Source organism: Hesperophylax consimilis, chromosome 20 (genome assembly GCF_061612785.1).
Source record: "Hesperophylax consimilis isolate HC1 chromosome 20, BYU_Hcon_1.0, whole genome shotgun sequence".
NCBI classification, from domain to species: Eukaryota; Metazoa; Arthropoda; class Insecta; order Trichoptera; family Limnephilidae; genus Hesperophylax; species Hesperophylax consimilis.
This window is the reverse complement of record NC_142855.1, coordinates 20,607,213-20,635,080: the sequence shown is the minus strand read 5'-3', so window position 1 is coordinate 20,635,080 and position 27,868 is coordinate 20,607,213. Positions and strand designations below refer to the sequence as shown.

The window sequence follows — 27,868 nt, the reverse complement described above, 5'->3', positions numbered from 1 at the left end:
TGATATTAATACCGAAATAATTATATTCAAGCACTCCGTCATGATGTATTTTAGGATAAGATCAAGTGTTCTTGAAATATTCTGAATGACTAAAGTTTATCAGGCATTTAGCATCCTGTTACTTTTACATGCCGAAGATTTTGCTCGTACAGTGATCAAAGACTTGAGCTAGCCGTTTTTTATTTATTCTCATTTAGTCTCAACTGCTCCCAATCTACTGGAGCCAGTGAGACTATGGCATCCCCAATTGGGGTATGATGTGAGGCTGAAGGTAGTGGGGAAGCTAATGAGATGGGAAAGAGGACGATGGGGCTATTCAGTTCTGGTAACTAAATACGCCCAAAGCCATTTTAAGCAATGTTTCAATTCTGAATGGTGGTTAGAACCAGGGTGATACTGAGAGTATCTTCCGCTCTGGAAGGTTCCGCAAATATAATTACTATTATTTTAAATGAATAAATTGTGAAATAATAAAAATTACTCCAGGATTTGAACCCGCGACCTCCAGATTGCTAGTCGAGTGTCTGTCCCCTCACGCTCAGAGCTACCTTCGTCTTTGAGTCAGATGAGGTGAATTTTACCATTCGGAATCAAAAAGTTGCTTGAAATAGCCTTAGCCGTGTTTGGTGATCAGATCTGAATAACCAGGTACTGCCCCACTTTCCTTTCCCCATTTCTTTCACCTCCTCATACCCTTAAGTCTCACAAAATATGCAAATAGTCTTACTGTCTCCGGTTAGAAAGGAACAGTTCGAACTCTTACGCGGTATTCAATTTAAAAAAATCCCTTTTTAGTATTTCAAGAATAACTCTTAGCGACGATCAACACAGATCATATTGATCACTAAAATCTCACAGATCAAACGGATCATATAAATCACAGATGTCACATAGGATACATAAATCGCCTTGATCATACACATCACACAAATCACACAAATCACATAAATTAAACAGATCACATAGATCGTATAGATTACATAAATCACAGAGGTTACATAGAACACATAAATCACGTAGTTCGTACATTTTACATAGATCACATAAATCTAACAAATCACATATATCTCCTTTATCATATAAATCACATACATCACAGGAGTCACACAGAACACGTATATCTTAGAAATCAAATAGATTAACCAGATCACGAAGATTACAGATCAAACAGATCACTTTTATGACTTAAATCACGTCGTCATAATAGACTATATAGATCATACAGACCACATAGATGACATAGTAGATGAAAGAGATCACATACAGATGACATAGATTACAATTATCATACAGATCACATAGATTACATTGATCACAAGGATCATAATTATCACGTGGATCACATAGATCATAATTATCAGGTGGATCACACAGATTACTTATTTAATTATAAATTCACGCCCGGCTGGACCTTTACATGTTATTTTCTTATTTTTTTTAACAAAGAACATTTAAATAAACACAACAAAATGAAAGTAAAATCAAAAAGAAAAAAGAAGACATAATAAAACACAACCTCTTAAATAAAAACAATGTCAAAACGAAATAAAGTGGAAACTAGACAGTCCACCATGCAAGATGGAAAAATATAATACTAAGAAAATTACAAAACTTTGGTATGATAAACAGAGCTACCAAGTTTCTATAGTTAAATTATATTATATTTGATATTCTTCTTTCTGAAATAAATTGGGTAATGACTTGTATATTTATACTTTATATTTTATGAATGATGTTCTTATGTCACATAGATAATATAGATCACACAGATTGATCGTAAAGATTATACAGATAATATTGATCAAACAATTGGATAATTGGACAACCGATAAATTCTCATTATGATTTTGTTTTCAGAAATCTGTGGAAATTTTTAGTATGTATTTAAATAATATATAGATTGAGATTTTTTAATCAGTGGCAACATTCACATTTTCACATGTCCAGAATATTATGAACATCTCGTGTAAAAAAATTAACAGTCTCAAAATAGTTTTGTCAAATATTAAACATTGTGGTAGGCTTTAAGTTTGTGTTTGCGTAAAATGATTTCCAGTTTTGTTTTTGTGGTAGCTTTTGTAGTCGGATGTACAGCGCAGAATTATTACCTTGGTATGTAAAATTAACAATATTTAACATGAAGCTTGCGCAGTAGCGAGCAAATTGTTGTACCGAATAATACAAAATACGAATATCTACATATTTGTGAATTATTTATCTTAAAAAATTATGTTTTTTAACCTGTCAACTGTTGATGGGACACCGGTGTGCTGCGTACAAAAATTTATGAAATTTTTTTAAAGAGATTTTAACCCTTATGTACAAAGGAACTCTATAAAGAATAGGTTTAGAATCGTTTGCGCTAAATATTGCTTCACAAAATACTTTTTTATTTGATGTATGCAGGTTACGGATGTTACCACAATTGACTGGTAAAGTTCGTAAAAGAAGGTGTTATTTTTTAAGATAATATCTATACGTAGGTATAGTCGAAACGGTAATTATATTAAATTCACTCGATAGAAAAAAATAAAAAAAAAGCACCAAACATTATTAAAAACACATTGTTTTGGTATTTAGCATGTTAGAGATATTTAAAAAAAATATCTGTATAATTTCTTTAAATGCTACTCAATGAGTCATATTTTCTCAATTATCGCATAATTATTACCGTTTTTTTTATATTAAAGCGCTCCCTCTAACAACCGAATTGACATATCTTTCTTTCAAGAAATCTTCTTCTTCTGTTTGAATGCTTACTAAGGAATCTTTTGCCACAAATCAATTTCTATGTTATAATTCATTACCTAATCTAACATTGACCTAACCCAATCTCACTATCTAACCTTACCACCAATTGATACACTTGATGATTTTTTTAAATTTGTATCGCGTCTGTCTGTTTGTGCGCTTAGTTCTTCCAAACTACGCAACGGATTTTGATAGGGTTTTCACTATCATTTAGACAACTTCTTCCTCGAGGTTTATATATATAAACAATACATGCATACTTTATTTATAAAAAATAGAGAAAAGTCGATGTTTTGTAATCGAGTCGTGAAAAATATTTTCGGCCGCTTACATTGCTAACGCTGGCTAAACCTTATGAAATAAATCAAAAAAATATACTACGGAATTGTATATCTTAAAAAGGCCTACAGAAAATTCTGCAGTGGATATGTCTATCTATTAAAGATAACCCCCAGCATCACCGGGTACACCTTAGCTAGTTATTATAAATATTAATATATCCTAGATCAACTCTTAGATCAGCAACATCATCAGCTGTAGGCAGACTGATAGAACCTAAGCGCAAGACAAATACTAAGTTTGGTGATCGCGCTTTCGGAGTATCTGGGCCGAAGGCTTGGAATAAACTCCCTCCGGAACTAACATCCATAACAAGTCCAACAGAATTCAGATCTAAACTAAAGACTTACCTTTTTAAGCTGTCATACCCTTAAATTAAATATACCATTCATGAGAGAAAGTCCAGTAATATTCAATTTTCCAATTATGTCCTAAATCCTGTATCTAAATTTCGCTAATAAACAATTAGATAATGTTAATAAAGTGTTAATCTCAAGTGACCTACCAGGTAAGTATTGTACTGTATATTATCTCGATAAATAGTTATATAATAACATAGATCACTATAGAAATGTATTATAAGTTTGTAGAGCGCCCTTAAGGTTATTTTCGAGTCATCCAATTATTATTATTATGCAAGAATTCTTTGACAATAAAATATACAAACATTTTTTTCTATGCGTATAATCATTTATTTCTCTTCTGTAGAAGCTGGCGCTTGTGTTTAAAATAGTGTATGTTCACAGTGAATATAATGAAATCATAATAACATTTCGTCAGCATAAAGAGACTAGGCTCTTGTGGTTGGTGAGAGAATTAAAGCTCAAATAATAAAATCACACATAAGCATTCTGTTTGTTGAAAAGATTTCATCATTTGAAAGTAATGTTAGCAACTGCCAAGCAAAAAATGTGACACAGAAAAATCAGATAAAAATTCTGTCTACGAATTGAACCCAGGCTTTCTTTTGAGATTCGCAGTACAAATGAAAACCTACAGAGAATGCATTACTTTAAAATCACTATTTTGATTAATCTATATAACGAATTGGTGTACATTTTGAATACCAAAAAATATGCTTTAGATAAATTGAAGGTTTTCCTATCGTTTCGCTTGAGTAGAATACACATAAAAAAATTATTACTCAATAAAAAATATAAATGTAAACTACCAAAAAAAATATTTTTTCAATAAAAATGTATGAACGCGTAAAGGAATCTACTTTTAAAAATACAGTATTATAGCTAAGATTTTCTGTTACAGTTTCACTTGATTAACTTTTTTGCTTTCTTATAAAATTATTTTCAAAATAAATAAAAACAAGTTTTGTGCTTGAAATCGAACGTTTCTAGACTCCGTTTGCCAAGCGATTTTAATGCCTAATACCTACGATATAAGGTATACCAAGAATATACACATTTTTGGCTTGTAGCTTCCTCTTAAGTGAATGATTGAAGAAGTTGAGGATGTCCTAGGAGTATACTATATACTATACTTGAGTCGGGCCATGTTAAGAGTCAGAATAATAGAAGAGGGTGTATGAATGTGAATGAGGCAAGAGTGTGTGCCAAGACCGAGTTGTTTAGCGGTCCGTCCTCTCCTCTTACCTAAACGGCGTGATAGTTAGTTAGTTAGTTAGTGAACATTTATTATAATGGAAGGATTTGGGACTGTGAAAGGATTTATTAAAGACATGTGAATGCTATAGCTACGCCCTTGACTAATGCAGGAACTGTTTTATTTTTCCAGGTGATGCCTGCACGTTACAAAGAACTAGAGAGGCGGGCGTTTGTCGGAACCTCAGTGATTGTACTTCAGCGAAGGAAGACCTCAAAAACCAATTAAGACCGCAGGTAATTTATCTACAGTTGACTGATAATGAATAAACGTAAATAAAAGTAAAAAATCAGAAGTATAAAATTTCAAAAATACAGAATTTTCATATTTAAATAAATTAGACTGCATATAATCGAGCTCCGACCAACTGTCTGGAGTTTAGAATACGTAGAATCGAGCTCCGATCAACTGTCTAGAATTTAGACTGCATATAATCAAGCTCCGACCAACTGTGTGGAATTTAGACTACACATAATCGAGCTCCGACCAACTGTCTGGAATTTACACTGCATAGAATCGAGCTCCGATCAACTGTCTGGAATTAAGATTGCATATGATCGAGCTCCGATCAACTGTCTGGAATTTAGACTGCATATAATCGAGCTCCGATCAACAGTCTGGAATTTAGAATGCATAGAACCGAGCTTCGATCAACTGTCTGGAATTTATATCGTATAGAATCGAGTTCCGACCAACTGTCTGGAATTTAGAATGCGTGGAATCGAACTCCGATCAACAGTCTTTAATTTATAATGCATATAATCAAGCTCCGACCAACTGTCTGGAATTTAGAAAGAATAGAATCGAGCTCCGATCAACTGTCTGGAATTTAAACTGCATAGAATCGAGCTCCGATCAACTGTCTGGAATTTAGCACGCATAGAATCGAGCTCCGACCAACTGTCTGGAATTAAGAAAGAATAGAATCGAGCTCCGATCAACTGTCTGGAATTTAGACTGCATAGAATCGAGCTCCAATCAACTGTCTGGAATTTAGACTGCATAGAATCGAGCTCCAATCAACTGTCTGGAATTTAGACTGCATAGAATCGAGCTCCGATCAACTGTCTGGAATTTAGCACGCATAGAATCGAGCTCCGACCAACTGTCTGGAATTTACACTGCATAGAATCGAGCTCCGATCAACTGTCTGGAATTAAGATTGCATATGATCGAGCTCCGATCAACTGTCTGGAATTTAGACTGCATATAATCGAGCTCCGATCAACAGTCTGGAATTTAGAATGCATAGAATCGAGCTTCGATCAACTGTCTGGAATTTATATCGTATAGAATCGAGTTCCGACCAACTGTCTGGAATTTAGAATGCGTGGAATCGAACTCCGATCAACAGTCTGGAATTTATAATGCATATAATCAAGCTCCGACCAACTGTCTGGAATTTAGAAAGAATAGAATCGAGCTCCGATCAACTGTCTGGAATTTAGACTGCATAGAATCGAGCTCCGATCAACTGTCTGGAATTTAGCACGCATAGAATCGAGCTCCGACCAACTGTCTGGAATTAAGAAAGAATAGAATCGAGCTCCGATCAACTGTCTGGAATTTAGACTGCATAGAATCGAGCTCCAATCAACTGTCTGGAATTTAGACTGCATAGAATCGAGCTCCAATCAACTGTCTGGAATTTAGACTGCATAGAATCGAGCTCCGATCAACGGTCTGGAATTTAGCACGCATAGAATCGAGCTCCGATCAATTGTCTGGAATACTATTTTGCTAAACATAACTTTATTTAACGTAAAATCTATAATCTCGCATGTAAAAATTAATGTTTCTTTTTAGACTCAAAACTACTGGACCGATTTCGAAGAAAACTTCAAAATTTGTTCTTATTAGTGTTAGGAGTGTTAAGAGTTTAGATGGTAGAAGAAATCAGGGAAACCCGAAGAAGACTCTGATTATCTCTGCTATGGAATGAAATATGGAGTCGATATAATGTTTTTTTTTTAATAGTAATAATTCGGTATACAGTAAAGAATGTTAAAAAAGTTGAGGACACCTAAGGAAAACTGAACTCTTATTTCTGTAGTGGAATGAGATGTGCTGTATTCTGCGGTTTGCTAATTTAAAAAAAATTATACCCCATGATTATTTTGAAGGTGATTTTTGCTTAAAATCATGTTGAACCTCCCCCTCCCTCCCCACAACAAGGGCCCATTGGTGATGTTTCCTGACTGCCTTTTGAGTCTTAAATCAGCCCATGGGGTAGACTCGTGAAAAACCATACGTTTAAGACCCTGCATACTAGAGTGGAGTGAAATCTTTTTTTTCACTGGACGGTAATGTAAGAGTCAAAATTTGGTGCCTTTTAGGTTTAATTTAAGCCATGTAAAATATTATACCATTTGGTTTAGGGTAACTGCCTCCGCAACGGCATCGAATTTATGAAAATAATCGGTTTTACACTCTAATTTGAAGTAATGTTTATGTACGATATTTTTGAATAAACATACCTACCTATTTTTATCAAGAAAGTTTACTTGGTATAATATAGATTTGACACAAAATAAAAAGAAGTTCGAATTTGTGTTTTATAATTTAAATAAGGGGAGAGAGGAAGCGCGGGAGGTGATACTGAGCTTGCTTGCACTTGTCGCGTCTCGAGTCGCGCGTCGTCAGTGCTCTATCGTTCGTGGCTCGGATCAGTCGCACGCTCGTTTATCGTTAAAAATACGTTCGATAATCTTTCGTTGCAACCATGCAAAGAACTCGGAGTGTATTCAAATGTCCTCTATTTGTTGATGTTTGTGAGATGAAAGAAAACGTTCTACCTACTTATGAAGATGTAGTGAAATACTATGAGTGGACGAGACATCAACTGAAATTGCAATTATAAACCGCAAAAGAACCAATTTTTGGCGAGATAGCAGACATAGTAACGTCGAGAATTGAAAATATATGGCAAACGGCATCTATTCCTACAGTGACGCGAACAAGGATCATTCAAATGTTGAAAGCATATCATCTGAAGTGCAAAAATCTACTCAAATCTATCAAGAGGCTCTCCCCGGACGAGTTAAATAGTTTTCAGCAAAGAAGTAAGATACTTTTTGATATTTCAGCATGCAAGTGCAAAGAATTCGCTTAATGTATCTGTCCTAAGGATAAAAAGGTTCCTAAACGAGAGCAAACTTTTTTGACCGATCAAAGAACGTCTCGGATAATGGTAATCAGCGGAATCGACGTAACTGCTACAAAGAACATGCAAAAAACTCTAAAAATGAACCATGAACGAGAGAATCGCCGAAACACATCCTACTTCAACGTTAGCTGATTTAAATGCTAGTATTTCTTCAGCGACATCATCAGAGACAGAAAAATCTGATTGCTCCATGATCAAAGGCGTTATTAAAAAGAAAATAAAAAAATCGACGCTTAATTTTCCTACGTTATCGAAGACATGTGATAGGTATGGAGTGTCTGACAGAGCAGCAGCAGCAATAGCATCATCTGTTTTGTTCGACATTGGGTCTGATGTTGAGGTCATTGATCGGCACAAGTTACGAAGAGAGAGAACTAAAACTAGAGAAAAAATAACGGAAAATGCAGCAATTACAGAGCTCTTGGCCTTATACTTTGACGGGAAAAAAGACAAAACTTTGAATATTGTTAAAAAGGGCGGTAAATGCTACAGGACTATGGTTGTGGAGGAACATATCTCACTAATTCAAGAGCCGGGATCCATTTACATGGGATACGTGGTACCTGATGTTGGGACAGCAAAAGGAATAGAAACCGCGATAACAGGGTTTCTGTTACATAAAGAAGTTTCCCAAGATAGAATTATGGCAATTGGTTGCGATGGTACGAATGTAAATACTGGAAAGTATACTGGAATTATAAGACTGCTTGAGAAAAAGCTACAAAAACCACTTCAGTGGATAATTTGTTTGCTTCACATGAATGAACTGCCTTTGAGACATCTGTTTCTTCATCTCGATGGGTGTACTTCGGGACCTAAATCTTATATTGGTCCACTGGGAAAATCACTGGAAACCTGTGAAAAGCTGCCTGTTAAAAAATTTGAACGCATCGAAGGTCAAATGCTACCAGAAAAGGCCAAAGATCTGAGTTCAGACCAACAGTACTTGCATAAAATTGTCTCGGCGGTAATTTCAGGTGAATTTCCAGAAGACCTAGGCAATAAATCTCCAGGAAAACTATCACATGCCCGTTGGATCACGCGTGCTAACCGAATACTACGTTTGTATGTATCTACTGAAGAACCATCTGAAAATTTGAAAACTCTGGCTACTTTTGTGGTCAAAGTTTACGCACCGTCTTGGTTCTCAATTAAAAATAAACCATCATGCAAAGATGGCACGCGTCATCTGTTCAATATCATTAAGGCCTCCAGATACCTGCCAGAAACTCTAAAAAAATTATAGATCCTGTTATCCAAAGAAACGGCTACTTTGCGCATCCTGAAGGGATTCTACTTGCGATGATAACAGATGATAAAAAACATGTTAGAGAGCTGGCAGCCCGCCGCATACTAAAGGCACGCAGTACTGCTCAACCTCCAACACCTAGAATGTTTCAAGTGCCATTGATAGATTTCAATGCTTCTACATATATTGATTTAATAAATCGGCAGGAAAACTTAACCGAACCACCGATTTTGAAAAACTTATCGGACCAGGAAATTCAGAATATCGTGGAATCTGGTGGCGAAAGCGAACTATTGTTTATAAGGCTTCCCTGCCATACTCAAGCTGTCGAAAGAGCTGTAAAGAATACGACAGAAGCTTCCATTTCTCAGTGCACAAGAAAGTCGCGACTAGGTGCCATAAATGCCAAGCTGGAATCGCGGAACATAATGCCTAAATTTGAAACTAAAAAGGATTTTAAACCTCAATAATAAATGTATAATTTTTCAAGTTTGTTTCAAATTTCAAGAGCTGTAAAGGCTACGACAGAAGCTTCCATTTCTCAGTGTACAAGAAAGTCGCGGCTAGGTGATTCCAGGCTGGAATCGCGGACCAAAATACCTAAATTTTAAAATAAAAAAGGATTTTAAACCTAAATAATAAATGTATAATTATGTTTCAATTTTTTTTTTAGAGCGATGCCTTTAAACATCTTAATATATATTGTTTATCATTTAACACCTACTTACCACTAAATTAATCATAATGTATCGTCGATTCTTTTAAACGATGTTTTACGATTTCCGTAGGCTGCGCCACTGTTATTTACAGAATTGGTGGTACTGTTGGATTCAATAATAGATCGCGTGTCGAGTATAATGTTTATTAACAATTAAGTACGGATTGATGGAGCGATGCCTTTAAACATCTTAATATATATTGTTTATCATTTAACACCTACTTACCACTAAATTAATCATAATGTATCGCCTTATAAACTTTAAGCTGCTGCCACACGCAAAGCTCACATCAAAAGTTAATGTACAGCGCATCATCTTTTCTACCGACACACGACGCTATCAAATATTTCTTCCTATGGTAGGAGAGGGGGTCAGTTGAATTCGAGAGCGGCCGAGGAACATAATTTCATCTGTCAAAGTGACAACTTTACTTACTGACAGCTTGAGCACGTTTTCGAAATGGATGATACTTGTCGCCTATTGCTGGATCTGTTGGACAGCTCATCCTCAGATGATGATGCCGCCAACTATATAATTATAAATGCTATTTATAAACTTTTTAGATTTTAAACAATCTGCGCGTAAATAGCGCATTTTCACATAACCTGACATAACCTCTCCGTCGAATCAGTAAATTCGCAGTTCGCACGCCGATCGACGAAAGCGACATATAATAAATTATTGTAAAATAAGCTCACGTCGATTTCCAAAAATGTCGAAGGCAAAGGCGGCAAGGACCAACACCAGGGCAGGGAACGAAAAGAGAGCACGAGAGCTGACGAGAGCAAACCAGATTACCCAGGAAAACAATTGAAAACAATCAACAAACGAACAAACTAGAAGCTTCTCTATGTAGGTATCGGGCCGTCCAACTTTATCAAAAACCCGAATGATATTACCAAATAAACATACTGAGTTAAAAATATGATTAATTTTGAAAGGGCGAAAATTTGTATACTTCAAATTCAAATATTGATTATATTTATATTTTAAATATATGTTAAGTATGTTTGCCAAATAAAGTCTTTTTTTATGTTTCTAAATTTACTAGCACACATGACGATATGAGCTAACATAATAAATAAGAAATGCATTATTAGGCTGCTTATGTCATGGCTGTCAAAGGGAACACGGAACTTAGTTGGTAGCTCCGCAATTAAAATGACCCCCTCTCCTTTTTACGGCGGAGAGGGGGACGCATAACTTTTCAAATATCGCGTCGGGAGCGGTTACGTAAAATAAATTCGGTTAGCGAAGTTCAGAACCACACTTATAGCGCGTTATCTTTTTACGTGTGTCGAGTCTGTATGGGATTGTATGGCGAGCGCTGTTGTGCTTTATATTATCTGTTGATGTGAGCTTTGCGTGTGGCAGCACCATTAAACTTTTTTACCCTAATTTTCAATTTTTGGGGTCACTGCGGAGGCAGAAGATCTTAATTAAATTAAATGAAAAATCCCACGTATTTTTATTTTAACATAAGGCACAAATCCCCCCCTCTTAGAACTCTGAATCATAATTTTTTTTTCATATATCCGTGCTCCAGGCTATTGCATACCCAATTTCTACCGATTTATAACAAGTTTTTCGCAAACTCTTTAAGTATTTAAGTTTCAAAATAATATCTGAACATTTGTTCTGCCGAAACGTGAATTTTATAAAAATCGCAAAGTAAGCTCCAAAAATTATTAAAAACACGTTTTTTCTGTTATTTAATATGTTATAGGCATAAAAAAAATCACAGTGTATCTTTAAAAGCAACGTAAGCATTTATCCAGAGATTATTTATATATTTCAAACGCGTCGTCTTTTATTAAGGCGATGCACTACGTCGTGTAATATTTTAAATTGAGCGACTATCAATAACAACCCTAACGTAGATGTCGATAAGGTTTAAATTCCCGCTTAACACCATTCGCCTGTTTTGATTTATGCAAGAAAAAAAAATGGCCAAAAAGAGCCTTTTATTTTATTTTGTGGATGTTCAGGCAAAAATATTTTTTTTTCCAATTATTTCATAAATAACTTAATTTTCCACATTATACAATAAAATTATAACCGAAAATGGGTTAGTAAGTAGGAGATTTTGAACTTTAAAGCAGTTTTCATAGGCCCTATACATTATTTTTTTGTAGGTTTAAAAATAGAAATATCAAAAAAATAATCGATCATTTCAAAGGCCAAGATGTATTCTACTCGCAGTATTTAATTAAAGCATCTGAAACATTTCTAGGCGACCAAATTTTCAAACCAAAAACACATGATTTTGCATTACTTCGTATGGCATCGCCTTAAATATTTTCACCATTTTCGCTTGATTATTATCGTTTTTTTTATTATTACCGCGCTCCCTCTAACATTCGTATTTACATATCTCCCTTTCAAGCCATCTTTGAACGCTTACTACGGGGTCTTAAAAATGATTTCAAAGAACTTATAATGAACTTGTTTCAGACATGCCGCTTCATGTGGGGTACGCAAGTCGTTTGTTGCGTACCTATTAAATCCACCCCCGTTGCAGGCAGTGCCTCCAGTGCAGCTAGTGCCCCCAGTGCAGCTAGTGCCCCCATTACAGCCGGAGCCCCCCAAACAACACTGAAGATTACAGGCAATGCCCAGCAGAACAAATGCCTGAATACACCGCTAAAGGATTACGCGGTGAAAGCCAGGAAAACGGGCAAGAAAGCGTGGGACAGTGAGTATAACTAGGACCAGAATGTCATATTTAAACCCCCAGGCTTCTGACATATTCATCATTATACAGGGTGTATCGACACGTACCCGACAAACTTTAACTAGCTATTCCTTAGCACATTTGGAGTAAAAAATCTTATGTGCACTTTGCTGTCCGGCAACGTTTTTTTTTTTAATAAAAAATTTACTATTCATATTTTCACCACATGTCACCACTGTTTTATCCTTTGTCAAAGTTTGAAAACCCATCTGGCAATATTTTATTCAAATTCCGTTGAATAATGTACGTGTGTACCTATATTGGCGCGCTTTTACAATCACAACGAAATGGCACGGCACCATTCGTCTCTTTTTTAACTATTATTATTTAGTGTGTGCGAAAGAGCGAAGACGCTTTTCGACATACTTGCTTATAACAGCTGTTGAACACGAAAAGCAATGCCAATGACAGTGATGTAGTGTGGAAATTTTTAATTTTATGTTTTTAATTGAAAAAAATGCTACCGGACAGCAAAGTGCCCATAACATTTTTTACTCCAAATGTGCTGAAAAAAGGAATAGCTGGTTAAAGTTTGTCGGGTTAGTGCCGATAAACCCTGTATATTGTTTAATCCGCTGTCTGAAAGTCGTAGAATGTTTCCGCATTTATATATATAAAACCGCGCAAGAGTCTCAACTGCTCCCAACCGTCAGGAGCCTGTGAGTCTATGGCATTCCCAATTGGGGTATATACTAAAGGTAGTGGCGAAAAGACGGAGATGGGGAATTGGAAGATGGAGAAGTACCTGGCTATCTGGTCATTTAACACAGCCAAACCCATTAAAGCAACGTTTCAATACTGAATGGTTGTCTTAATGCAGGGCGATGCTCAAAGTAATTTTGCAATAAAATAAATATGTTTCTCAACGTATCTGAAAACTAAAAACCTTGAATTGTAATTTTTTTTTTTTTAATTTTAAAAAGAAAGACAAACATTCCCAGGTTACGAATAACCCAACAATGTTTGAAAATCTCCTACTACCACCACAGAAAGCTGAAAATGTTGCTTGTGTTGTGATGGAGGACTTAGCCAGCCGAGGAAATAAGATGAAATAAGCCTTCAAATTGCATTATTAGAAATAAACATATAATTTGTGTAAATATCAGAGATGTGCAAAATGGGTACCCAAAACCATTTGAAATGTAAAATGGAAATGGGTCAAAACTTTTCCATTTGAAAATGCAAAATGCAAAATGGTTTTTAGAAAAGCATTTCAAATGCAAAATGCAAAATGCAAAATACCCATTTTCGAAATGCAAAATGGTTTCTCAGGTCAAACAATTAAAATAATTATAGAATTTTTAAACAATTTTGTCATTTAATAATGCTCCACAAAAAATTTGCGCGGGACTAATGTTGCCAACGTAAAAACATAGAAACTGCTATCTAACATTTAATATTACAGCGTCATGGCCCCATGTTCAGTATTTGAATCAGTATTTTTTGTAATGGTATCACTAAATTGCCAGGGCTCCTACCAGGGAGCAACTTGACAAATGTAAATTATCTCTCATAGCGAGGTTGAGGACCGACTGATATTTGGGGCTTATGAAAAAAAGATGAGTGGAGATAGCAGGAAGAATGTTGCAAAAAAGCATTTAAAATGGAAAATGCATTGAGAAAAGCATTTAAAATGCAAAATGCAAAATGGTTTTTAGAAAAACATTTAAAATGCAAAATGGAAAATATTCATTTTGCATTTCCATTTGAAATGGATTTATTTGAAATACAGCACATCTCTGGTAAATATTAACATTTTGAATGGAAACATTTAAAAATGGCTTACCTTACTACATTTTTCCGCCTAAGTCAAAACACAAAGAAATTACTGATACCGAAGGATAAATCAGCTTTTATTTAACAAATGTATTATTATTTGAGATTTTACGGCCAAAAATATTATAGTGATTTGTGCAGGGACACATCTGCCCTGATAATGGACACTGAAATGCTGTCCTAAACGTTGAAAGGAAGTAGCGAAACAAGGCATAATACCCCCAAACATTTGAATTCTTCTTTGGTGATCTTCTATATTTTAATATAAAGCATGGTGTTTTCTCCTTCTAACACCGTTTTGATCATATTTCTCACCTTGAGAGTAAGAGAGACAGAGATATGAGAGATTGCAACGATTTGTTTTCTGTGATCTATTCCCAAAAGCAATCAATTTGATTGTACGAGTAATAGCTGTTTTTATTCAACGTTAATCCAATGTCAAATGACATAAATCCAATTTATTAAATTCATAGTAGGTACTATACTGGAGAACGCTTTCGAATGGAATATTTTCGTGTTTTGAAAGAAAAAAAAAACAAATATCTGAATATAAGTAGCCATCCCGGAGAAACTACATATGATAGATAAATACTTTTTTTATAAATATTTAAACACATTATCTGACAAGACGGTACAATTTAAAAACAAGTAAGTTATTAAGAAAATAGTTTCAGTAGGACGGTAGCATTTTTTACCAATTATTTTTAACGAAACGACAAAAAAGTGAGGTGATAGTAATGTTTAAAATTCATTTGTCTAATAAATTGTGTGTTTTTTTTTCGTATCAGAACTTTTAGTTCAGACGAAAAAACGTAAGGTTTAACGAAAACAAACATAAAATATTTATATTTCGAATATATTACTATATATGTTTATTTTCAATAGTAACATTTATTTTATTTATTTATTTATTTATTGCATCTCACTATACATAAAACACGTTTTTTTCACATAAAAATCAACCTCACTAGAACTAAGCCTGTATCGAGGTTAAAAATTTACATTTGAGTGAAGCAAACATAAGACTAATCACAAACATAAAGTAATTCTACATCCAAACACAAAATATTTCAAAAATAAAGAAAAAATAAGTATTAGATCGGTAATTTGACAGTATATTGTAACAATATTTGAACCATAACTAATCATTATTCATTATTCAAAAGAAGAAGCAAAGTAGATAATAAAGACAGATAGGGTGACATTCAGTTTTTAGTAAATGGGACTTATGTAAAATCTTATTATTTAAGAAAGGACAAGGGTGAAAAAATATTAAGACAATCGTCTGTCAATACAAAAATCTTAATTAACTTTTTAAATTTAAGTAAGGGATTGGTAGATTTAATAATTTCTTAATCAGTGCCTGATATAAATAATTTCTTTGACCAAAAGAAGTTTTAGTATGTACCGCCACAAAGTTCAATGTAGAGCTAATTCTAGTTGTCCTCATTTGTTGTGTTCTTTCAGCAAATTTAATATTGATAAAAAATCGACAAAGTATTTGAGTGATATATAGCTGTTTTATACACATAACATTACATTCCATTTAAATTAATGCTAAGAAATATCCTTATAATTAATACATGGGTATCAAAGGCAAGGAACTTCAACTATTAAAAAGTTATACGAGTAACAGAACACAACAAGTCAAAATTAACAACCATACTTGTAAACCACTACCGATTACATATGGAGTTCCACAAGGAAGCATACTAGGGCCCGTTCTTTTTATTATTTACATAAATGAACTTTGCAGCATGAAAATAGACGGTGAAATAGTTAGCTATGGTGATGACAAAATTCACAACATACAGTATAAATAGCACGGGACAACCAAAAAACAACACAAACACCATAAAAATACACGAATGTTTAAACACCAACATCGGCGATTGCCCTTCTCTAGAAAAAACAGAACAAATAAAGTATCTAGGGATCGTAATTGACCATAACCTTAGATGGATACCTCACATAAAACAAATCACAAATAAACTTCTCAAAATAATACACATTTTCCTAAACATAAGAAACATATATAAAATAAAACAATTGAAAACAATATATTTTGCACTTTGCCAATCAATAATAGAACATGGAATTATTGCTTGGGGAGGAGCAACAAACTCGGCTATCAATTACCTAGAAACCGCACAGAAAACTATCTTAAAGGTAATACTAAAAAAACATAGACTGACTGATACAGACCAAATATTCAACAGCTGTGGCATACTAGATATACGCCAATTATACGTTAAAACACTACTAAACTACATTTTTGACAAAAAAAATAAATTTCGACATACACAAAATAACACTAACAGACCAGTTAGACTAGCGTACAAAGAAAACATAAAAACTCCGATAGTAAATTCAAGTTTTGGACAAAGACACTACCAATACCATGCTATAAAAGCTTTCAACAGTGTAAAATTTGAAATTAAAATTGAGGAAAATAAAAATAAATTCACACACAAAATTACAAAATGGATTAAAGAACAAAAAAGACAATATTACCAAAATGTCATAGCATAAAATAAAAACAAAACTTACACGTAACACACAAAACCAATATAAACACAAATCACTCACAAACACACAAGATTATTTTCAATGTATTATTTTTTAATTTTAAATATATTATTATGTATTACGTATTTTTAATTTTAAATGTATTATATAGATTATATTTTCATATTATAAAATGAAGGCCTCAGCACGGGCAAGCCACCCAGTGAGGCCTACATTACTGGAAAACTTAAAATGTAGAAAATAGTGTACCAAATAAAAAAAATAAATAAAAAAGTAGGTTGGATGGATAACAGATTTTTTTTGTACATCACTTTGAGGATCAATTTTTGAGTAATATTTAGTGGTTCAACATTTGAAAGCGTATTTATTTATCATTATTTATCTGACAGAATTTTTAAGAAATTTTAAGGTAAATATGCAAGGGCCAGAAGGGTTAACCTTATGAGTTAAAAAAAGTTATAGGCATTATATTTATGAAATTTCAGAATGCATCGATCTTGCTGATAGTGTATATCCTTGTGTACCTTCCGGGTATACCGTCAACCCTCCTTGGGTCCGCGGTTCCGAGTGCGCCTGCACGGCCGTCCCGCTGATCGTAGGAGGAGTCACCACCGTATTTGGAGAGTTCCCCCACATGGTAAGTTAGAACATATTTCAGAATGCATCAATCTTGCTGATAGTGTATATCCTTGTGTACCTTCCGGGTATACCGTCAACCCTCCTTGGCTCCGCGGTTCCGAGTGCGCCTGCACGGCAGTCCCGCTGATCGTAGGAGGAGTCACCACCGTATTTGGAGAGTTCCCCCACATGGTAAGTTAGAACTAATTTCAGAATGCATCGATCTTGCTGATAGTGTATATCCTTGTGTACCTTCCGGGTATACCGTCAACCCTCCTTGGGTCCGCGGTTCCGAGTGCGCCTGCACGGCCGTCCCGCTGATCGTAGGAGGAGTCACCACCGTATTTGGAGAGTTCCCCCACATGGTAAGTTAGAACATATTTCAGAATGCATCAATCTTGCTGATAGTGTATATCCTTGTGTACCTTCCGGGTATACCGTCAACCCTCCTTGGCTCCGCGGTTCCGAGTGCGCCTGCACGGCAGTCCCGCTGATCGTAGGAGGAGTCACCACCGTATTTGGAGAGTTCCCCCACATGGTAAGTTAGAACTAATTTCAGAATGTATATCCTTTTGTACCTTCCGGGTATACCGTCAACCCTCCTTGGCTCCGCGGTTACGAGTGCGCCTGCACGGCCGTCCCGCTGATCGTAGGAGGAGTCACCACCGTATTTGAAGAGTTCCCCCACATGGTAAGTTAGAACTAATTTCTACATGGCTTTATCTTTAATAAAAACATAATATACACTGAACGCGTGAACGTTTCATATAAAATACAAAAATAACAATAAGTACGAAAAATTGGGGTGGTTCATTGATATATCAAACAAAAGAACTACCCGTGAGGGAAATGGGAATAATTCAAGTTGCCAGGAGAGGGGAGGTTTGTCAGTAAATTAATCCGACAGATTAAAGGCAGCTCGCGTTGTCTTGTCATTATTATTTTTTCCTCAGGGCCTATGTCATCTTTGGGGATGCTGTGTGCAGAGTATTTTTAAGGAAAGGAAGGAGAGGAAAATCTGGAAAGTAAAAAGGTATGAGGGGTAGGAATCTAGGGATCAGTATGTCCTAAGTGACGGACATATGAATGTATTATTTTGTCACCCATCCATCCCGCTGCTGTGCAAAGCGGTGTGTCGAGAAAGCACAGAGAGAGAGGTCAGAGGGTCTTAAGGGTCCAAAACAGCCTCTCCCGGTCTCATAAAGGTGCAGGAATTGAAGTTTGTGGGACAAAGGAACAGCAATACCATCTCAGTACAGTGGTCGCAGGTTTGTGTAAATGTGTGTGTAAATTAATGTTTATTGGCGTAAACACATCTTTTATTGTAACATTTCTCTTTGTATCACTTTGTGTAATATGTAATGTGTTAATTGTAACTTGGTCCGTTAATAAATGCGGCTCAGCAAAAGGAGCTAGCTCAATTGTGCGTCTTGAGCTAGTTCTTTTTGTCGTTCATGAACGACTCATCGCTACAATGTGAGCTTTATCTATATACCTCAATGTAATGAACTAAGTTACAGACCGATGAGAATAAAACATGTATTACCTCATCTCTGTTTGAATGACTTGAAATTCGAGAGGTTACTTTGTAAAAATGTTGGTGTTTACAATAGGCATATTATATTATTTACAGGCCGCATTGGGATATACAGACCATGGAGCACCCTTCAACATTACCTGGAGTTGCGGTGGAAGTCTAATCAGTGACCAGTGGGTCTTGACTGCAGCACAATGTGTGTCCGCTGGAGGAAGAAGGTAAAGCATGAATAATCATTTCTTTAAGGCTAAGCTTCATGTCCTATTAAGAGAAAGCTACAAGCCAAAAATGTGTATATTCTTGGTATACCTTATATCGTAAGTAATAGGCATTAAAATCGCTTGACAAACAGAGTCTAGAAACGTTCCATTTCAACCAAAAAACTGATTTTTATTTATTTTGTAAATATTTTTATAAGAAAGCAAAAAAGTTAATCAAGTGAAACTGCCACAGATAATATTAGGTATAATACTGTATTTTTAAAGTTGTTTTCTTTATGCGTTCATACATTTCTATTGAAAAAATATATATTTTATTAGTTTGCATTTATATTTTTTATTGAGTAATTTATTTTTTTATTTGTATTCTACTCAAACGAAGCGATAGGAAAACCTTCAATTTATCTAAAGCATATTTTTTGGTATTCATTATGTACACTAATTCATTATAAAGATTAATCAAAATAGTGATTTGGCATTAAGCTTCGTGTTGATCACTATTTTGCTGTCGTTTCGCTTGAGTAGAATACAGATAAAAAAATAAATTACTCAATAAAAAATATGAAAGTAGGTACACGACTAAAAAAATATTTTCAATATAAATGTATGAACACGTAGGGGAAAGAACTTTTAAAAAATACAGTATTATAGCTATGAATATCTGTGACAGTTTCACTTGATTAACTTTTTTTGCTTTTTTATAAAATTATTTACAAAATAAATAAAAACCAGTTTTGTGCTTGAAATCGAACGTTTCTAGACTCCGTTTGTCAAGCGATTTTAATGCCTATTACCTACGATATAAGGTATACCAAGAATATACACAGTCTTGGCATATGTAACCAACAGACATATAATTTAAAAAAATACATATTTAGTGTATTACAAAGGTTTTTATCACTTTGATTTTCTTTCGTTTCATTTTAAAAACATATTTTTTTGAATTCGCAAATTTGACAAATTTATATCACGTTAAAAAAATGAATACTTTAGTTTGTAATTTTGACCGTATGTTTTCAGAGTCGTGCGTCACGTGAGATTAGGTGGCTGGGACAGCAGCGAGGAACCTGTGGAGGATCAACTATACACCGTGATTATTAAGGTTCCGCACCCTGATTACAGGCGAACAGGCAATCGCAACGACATTGCTTTGTTAAAACTGGACCGAAAGTAAGTATGACAATATTGTACAACTCTCTCTCGCAAATTATGTAAGCACAGAATAAACGAGAAATTTCTTTATTATCATTTTTTTTTAATTTTTAATCCGTTGTCTTGGAAGTAAAGTAACATTTAGAAGACCCATAAATTGTTTTATTTTAGCTTTACAACATTTCAAGCAAACTGTTGATTTCCTGAAAATGAACAGTTTGCAACAATGTTCGTGCCACTAAAGCTCTGAAACTAGTCCCGGTACGATCAAGGGAGTTTTATGGTGTGGTAGTCCTCTATCCCTCATCCATGAAGAAGGTTCCCATTCTTACCTGAAAGACGTGATTTTGAAGATATAAGGGGTGGATGTTTCACCAACTAAAACCGTCCAGAACATTCGAGAGTTTTAGAGAGCATTCCACAACATTCCAGAACATTCTGGAATGTTCGAGAATAGTCTGGAACGTTCGGGAACATCCCGGAACTAAAAACGGGATTACAAACCGTTTCCTGGTAAATTTTCAGTAAATACTTTATTATTTATTTATACGGTGACCGGATAAATCATCAAAAAGATAATTCATCACATCTTTAAAAAGTTATATAAAGTCATTGTAAGTGATGAAACATAAACTTTATAAACTGGGTTAAGTAGGTTAGGTTAGGTTAAACTTTTTTTTCATCGTTTTTAATGACTTTATATCACTTTTTAAAGGTGTGTTGAATAGTCACTGTGTCGAGTTTGCATGGAACCAATAAATGCAATATAATTTACCCACCTCATTCATTTTTTTCGTCGCTACGCTGCGGTAGTCGGTACGGTTCAAAACTAAAATTCATACACAATGGACTGCTCTGCAAATTGTTGTCTTTTTCTCTTCGGCGGTTGTCGTAGTTTATTCAAAGCAATCTCGAATCATCCTTTGTCTCCGGCTCTTCAAAATGATTCCCAGAATTCATGTAAGGACAAGTATATCGATGTGTCTATATGTAAAAAAAAATGATTTTCTGCTTCTAGAGTCCCTTTCACCCGACAAATGAGGCCAGCTTGCATCCACGGGGGAGAGGTTATAGATGATACAAAGGCGATAGTATCCAGTTGGGGCAGAACCAGAAGGGGAGGCAAAGTCAGCGACTCTCTTCTCAAGGTGCTGTTATTTTTTTAATTTTGCCCGGGCAAATGGGATTGAATGGGTTTTGTATTGTTCATTTAAAAATCTTTTTGATTTATAAATAATTGAAATTTCAAAAAGACCGATCTTTATAAACCAATATTACTTACACATGTGATTTTCAAAATGATTGTTGATTACTTTGCCCCAGTTGAAGGATTACTTTCACCGTAATGGGTAACTTTTCCCATTTGAAATGTAAAATTTCATTTAAATTTAAAGAAAAATCTAATAGGTATCCCATATATACAGGGTTTTCCAATAAGAGGTGTTATTTTGATATTCAATCGTAAAAGATCAATGGTTTTGTTGCTTGTATGGCACGTAGCGCCATCTTGTTGAAAGTAAACGTTGTCCAGATCAATACCATTCAACTCCGGCCATAAAAAATCATTAATCATCTCTCGATAACGCAATCCACTCACCGTAACTGTTGCTCCAGCCTCATTTTCGAAAAAGTAAGGTCCAATGACTCCGCCGGACCATAAACCGCACCAAACAGTCACATGTTTAGGATAAAGAGGCTTTTCAACAATAACTCTTGGGTTTTCCGAGCTCCAGATGCGAAAATTTTGCTTATTGACGAAGCCACCGAGGTGGAAATGAGCCTCGTCACTCAAGATGATTTGCATTTGATTCACTCAAGTGAATTTTAATAATTTCAATGCATTGTTAAAGCGTGTATCGTTCCATTTTTATTAATGGCGTAGTTTTTTATTGTCAAATTTTAAAAAATTACAGCTTCAAAAGTAACATCTACCGAACTAGCTGGCTATTTAAAATAACACCTCTTATTGGAAAATCCTGTACATTAATCAGATAATTTTATCGAAGACACTATCTGATTATGGCTGTCAAAAATATGGGAAAATAGTTTTAATAATCAGGTCCCAATGGTCTAGTGGTAGAATACGTTGTCCCTGTAAGACAAAGATCTTGGGTTTGATTCCCAGTTGAGATCGTTATTTTTTTTTTCTATCACTTGTTCTTTTTCTTCTTTCTTTTAGATTTATTAGTACATACCTTAAAGAAATATTCGTCCAGCAAAAAATTGCTTGTTTTCTTTTCAGACCACTGTGGAGAAATTCAATTCCTATGAATGCAACAAGACACGTCCTCCAATCAAAGCCTCATTAAGAAATGGCGTTGAAACCGCAACGCAGATATGCTATGGCCACAGGACTCAACGGGACATTTGCTCGGTAAATATATTTTTTTACAAACTAAGCCTTAACAGCCTTACTAAAAAAAACCACTATCCAACCGTTTTCCTCTCCATCGTTTTAGGGTCATATATGACCGAGCGTCAATATTTTATAAAAGCATTTTTATCTTTTTTTGTATTATGCGAAAATACATATTTTTTTGAGATTAGAAAGAATAATAACAATTCTTTCCAGTTTTCTATACTGGATGCTTGCTATCATAACAATCTAATTTTGGCCGGTTGGTGGCCGAGTTGACATCGCGCTTGGGTCCCACCCAGTCGTAGTGCGTTCAATTCCTCTGCTGACTAAGTCCTCCATCACAACACAAGCAACATTTTCCGCTTTCTGTGGTGGTAGTAGGAGATTTTCAAATATTGTCTGGTTATTCGTAACCCGAGAATATTTGTCTTTCTTTAAAAAAAAAAATAAAAAAATCGGCTCAACTTTTCAAAATTATTTTTTTATAATGTGAACGAGATAAAAGTGAAATTAAAGTTTTCTTACAGATTCCCCAAACAAACCCACATAAAGTAAAACATTAAAGCAAAAATGTGTTTAGCGTTTTTGACACCATTTTTCACGTTTGATATTAAAATTTTATTATTTATAAATAGTTATGTTTATTTTAAATACATACACCGGAAAGATAATTTTATCTAGTTTCTAAAACAGTATTTATTTTTAGGGTATATTAAAAAATAAGTTATATATATGGCGCATTTAAAATCCTTGACTCTTGAAACGGGTGCTCTTTTTGCGGATTCCAATCTTTAGAGAACAGGCGTCAGATAGGGATGCTGTCCTTGTTCTGCAATGAAATATGCTTCAAGGAACTAGCGTAATTGATTCCTTCGGCACCGGTGTACATTCGGGAAACATGCCAAACGCGCACCCAACATATTTACACGGTCACGAGAACGGGTCATTTCTACAACTCGTTATTGAGTTCAACAGCTCGGCTGTAGGACGGTTTGCTAGCATCTGTGCTTCCTTTCTCCTACAAAATGGGTCTCTTCAATAATCATGTTCACTCCTTCCTCTCCTTATAAAGACTCTCCTCACAGCTTCCCCAGATAAGGCATAGGCACTGAGGAAATTATTGAAGTGAAACTTCTTTACGCGCGTTATGCAATTTCGAGGACCGGAGTTAAACCAACTCATGACCGTCATGAAAAACCGTGATCATTTCGCTATAGGAGCCTAGCCAATATTATATACCTACTTTAGGTCACTCTCCAAACTCAGCTTCGCGGTCTAGAGGCAGAGCGCCCGATTGTCGTCGTGAAGAACCGAGGTTCGATCCCCGCTTTAACTATTTTTTTTTTCTTTTTGTGATTTTTTTAATAATAATTTTTTTAAAGTGATAAAATGCTCTCGTGCTGCGACTTTTAGATATTTTGACTTTATGATATTTTGGTCGAATACGTAATAACCGCGGTCTAGAGGCAGAGCGTTAGACACTCGTTATGCAGGACCCGGGTTCGAATCCCATATTTTTATTAACTTTTAATTTTTTTTTATCATATGCTACTTATAAATATGTCAATAGATAGAAAAAAAGAGAGAATGAAATGAAAAGAGAGAGAGAAGAATAATAAAAGTTTCACTTCCGTCGTGCGTAGGCTTGCCACACACTGTATTTTTTTCTCAGTACCCGAGTTCTTCTACCCTTTAAACATCTTTAAACACTCCTGTCACTATAACAACAAACGGTCGACTATTTTCTGAAAATGTATATATTAAGATTAGAAACCAGTAAGATTTTAACTCAACCATTTGGAATGCATTTTATAATATAAGACGTTGTCCTGCCACAGACCTTCTATGTAGGGAAGTTACAATTTGTGATTGTATATATTATTGGATGAGAAATCAGAAAAAACAAATCATTTAATTTATTTTTATATCCAAATGGGTCCAAAACTATCCTATATTTCAAGCTGGAACCAACAAATTTCATGAAGGCCCCGTAGTGAGCGTTCGGTGGTGGTTTGAAAGGGATATACAGGGTGTCCGGAAACTCGTAGTACAAGCGGGAAACTGGTGAATCTACATCACATTTGAAGTCGATTTTGTAGTATATTTTTTTTTATTTGAGCTTTCGTTATCGAGTAAATCGAGTTAGAAGTTGATTTTTTTTTAATCAAATTCTTATAAATTATTACTGAAGATCAAAGTACCCAACTAATTAAAACTATTTGAAAGTAAAACAAATGAAGAAACTCGGATTTGAAGCATTATTTTGAAATCACCCTTCATTTAATCCGGTGTAATCATAAAATATTCCTGCTCTGCAGGGTTAAAACATCTGTTGTTCAACCCTAAGCACCAGAAAAAACTTTAACCCTAAAATAGCCGAAAAATATATTTTTTTGTTTTTTTTTTTTTTTTTTGTGAAAATGCTCTCATCAAAAAACTTTATGTTTATTTGGGTTCTCCATGTGGTGTAGATTCTCCAGTTTCCCGCTTGTACTACGAGTTTCCGGACACCGTGTATAAATACGAATATTAGAGGGAGCGCGCTAATATTAAAGACCGAAAAAAATTTATTCGAAATGGTGAAAATATTTAATAAAACGCGACTCGTTTGAAAAAAGCAAAAAAAAATAAGAAAAATTCTTTAGTAGCATTTAAAGATACGCTGTGAATTTTTTCATGCATATAACATATTAAATAACAGAACAAAACGTGTTTTTAATAATTTTCGGAGCTTATTTTTTTTTAACGAGGGAATTTCATATAATTTACTTTTAATAAAACTTGTTATATATCGGTAGAAATTAACTATGCGGGGGCTCAAAATCGGTTGGTCGGTTTCAGAGATTAGCGTGTACGAACATATTGATTTTTATTTATTAAGATACTTGTTATTCTTTTTGTTTTCAGAGTAATTCCGGTGGCCCATTACAGATTTACAATAACGATAAGGTAGATTGCACTTACCTTGTCTTTGGAATTACATCTACCGGCAAGATCTGCGGAGAACCCAACGTTCCAGCTTTCTACACCAGAGTCTCTACCTATATCAGTTGGATCGAACAAACAGTTTGGCCTGACAATGAAACAGGAACATAAGCAGAGAGGAATGAAATTATTTGGAATCCGCTTTGCAACTAAATCCAAATAAATTTCATATTTCTAAAAGTGTTAAAAAATTAATGAATTAATTAGGTTTGAAAATTGCTCCCCTCACAATTTCTCGTAAAAACACTGAACAAGATGATAAAAACGGTGACCGGGTATCTCATCAAAATGAAAGTTCAAAACACCTAAAAAAAGTGATATAAAGTCATGAAAAGTGATTAAACAAAAACTAGGTTAAATAGGTTACATATGTAACTATTTAAATTAGTTTTTGTTTCATCACTTTTAATGACTCTATATCACTTTTTAAAGATGTGTTTAGTTATCATTTTATGAAATATCATGGAGTTACATATGTAACCTATTTAACCTAGTTTTTGTTTCATCACTTGTAATGACTCTATATCACTTTTTAAATGTGTATTTAGTTATCATGTTGATGAAATATCATAGAGTAATATATGTAACCTATTTAACCTTGTCTTTGTTTCATCACTTTTAATGACTCTATATCACTTTTTAAATGTGTGTTTAGTTATCATTTTTATGCAATATCATGGAGTTACATATGTAACCTATTTAACCTAGTTTTGATTTCATCACTTTTAATTTTTATTATATAATTTTTTTATTATATCACTTTTTAAAGGTGTGTTTAGTTATCATGTTGATGAAATATCATTGAGTTACAATGTAACCTATTTAACCCACTTTTTGTTTCATCACTTTTAATGACTCTATATCACTTTAAAGGTGTGTTTAGTCATCATTTTGATGTAATATTATGGAACCGATAAACACATATTTTTTTAGAAAATCGTGTCATAAACATTATCGTCACCTCAATTTTTTTTGTCTTTTCATATTAAAATAATTTTATAAAAAGTTTCGTAATTTTTTCTTAAATTTCTATATATGTACCTATATATTTTATATATTCTGTGGTTAATTTATATATTTGAATTTAAACTATAGTATTTTTTTCTTTCTACCACCGTTTAGTTCGTATTTCTTACTATGATGTAAGGGAGATTTCTATGACACATAAAAACATAAAAAAATATTACTTTTTGGTGTAAATAACACATTTATGATAAACTGACTCCCTGCAGACCCTCCAGAGGATTAGAGATAACGGCGCATTCGTCAGAGAGACACAGAATAAATTGCAAGCAGTGTTAGTCAAATCGACTAAGATAGCTCTTCAAGGGTTAAATTTTCATAAATGCATCTATATTTAATTTTAGCTTGCATATGTTTTTACATACGCAGATGTATCTATGAGAAAAAGAAACAATGTTGATAGATATATTTTTTCATGTTGTAAAAGAGTTGTTATAGAATTTTGATGACGCACAAAACAAGAAATTATAAAATGGCAATAACGATAATAAACGTTTCATCGAATCTGAAAACTTGTTTTATTAATTAAAGTTTTTTCTGCTGTATTCATAATATATACAAACGTTTATCGACATTACACTATCTTTCTTCGCATATTTATTACCTAGCAGTTTATTGATAAATATATTTACAATTATACACAAGAAGACGTCAACATAACATTGATAACCATTTCAGGAAATGACATCACTCCGAATACATGTATTACTCTACTGCTGATTTTTCCTTTGAAACTCACATGAACAGAACTGTTAGAACCGGGTTCTTCAGCAGTGAGGAGAAACCTGTCAACAGAGGTGCCAAAATTGCTATTCAATTTTAATGCTGTTTTTCGTCTAGATTATTGAAATATATATGCAAGTCTTCCCAGATATCAAATGAACAAATTGAAATCCGTTTTCAACGCTGCGGCAATACTTTTGTCCTGATGTCCTGAAAGACTCCAGGTCAAGCTCTGCTTAATCTCATCACCCGAATGGATCCTGCTTACTTATCGGAAATGTGTATTTATTTATTTATTAACGGACATCGTCCAAATAACAAAATAATAACACGAAAACAGAAAAATGAAAAATACAGGAGTAGACAAAAGTAC

General features: G+C 34.4%; 1 protein-coding gene across 1 annotated transcript; it reads left to right on the top strand.

Moving 5' to 3' along the window:
- The first annotated feature begins 1,930 nt into the window (after window positions 1-1,930).
- Window positions 1,931-27,278, top strand: LOC149414305 (uncharacterized). Its single transcript, XM_089644132.1, has 10 exons — window positions 1,931-2,112; window positions 4,840-4,943; window positions 12,296-12,536; window positions 17,366-17,517; window positions 18,058-18,189; window positions 19,132-19,253; window positions 20,274-20,423; window positions 21,424-21,553; window positions 22,648-22,779; window positions 25,672-27,278. Exons 1-10 carry the CDS (start codon window positions 2,046-2,048, stop codon window positions 25,858-25,860), a joined length of 1,419 nt encoding a protein of 472 aa, XP_089500258.1. The 5' UTR covers window positions 1,931-2,045; the 3' UTR covers window positions 25,861-27,278.
- Window positions 27,279-27,868: the final 590 nt, after the last annotated feature.

Excerpts from the sequence above, each read along its gene's own strand:
- LOC149414305 (XM_089644132.1), top strand. The coding sequence starts at position 2,046 with ATGATTTCCAGTTTTGTTTTTGTGGTAGCTTTTGTAGTCGGATGTACA. Across the intron at positions 2,113-4,839 it reads AGCGCAGAATTATTACCTTG|GTGATGCCTGCACGTTACAA; the intron begins GTATGTAAAATT and ends TTATTTTTCCAG. Across the intron at positions 19,254-20,273 it reads GTGTCCGCTGGAGGAAGAAG|AGTCGTGCGTCACGTGAGAT; the intron begins GTAAAGCATGAA and ends GTATGTTTTCAG.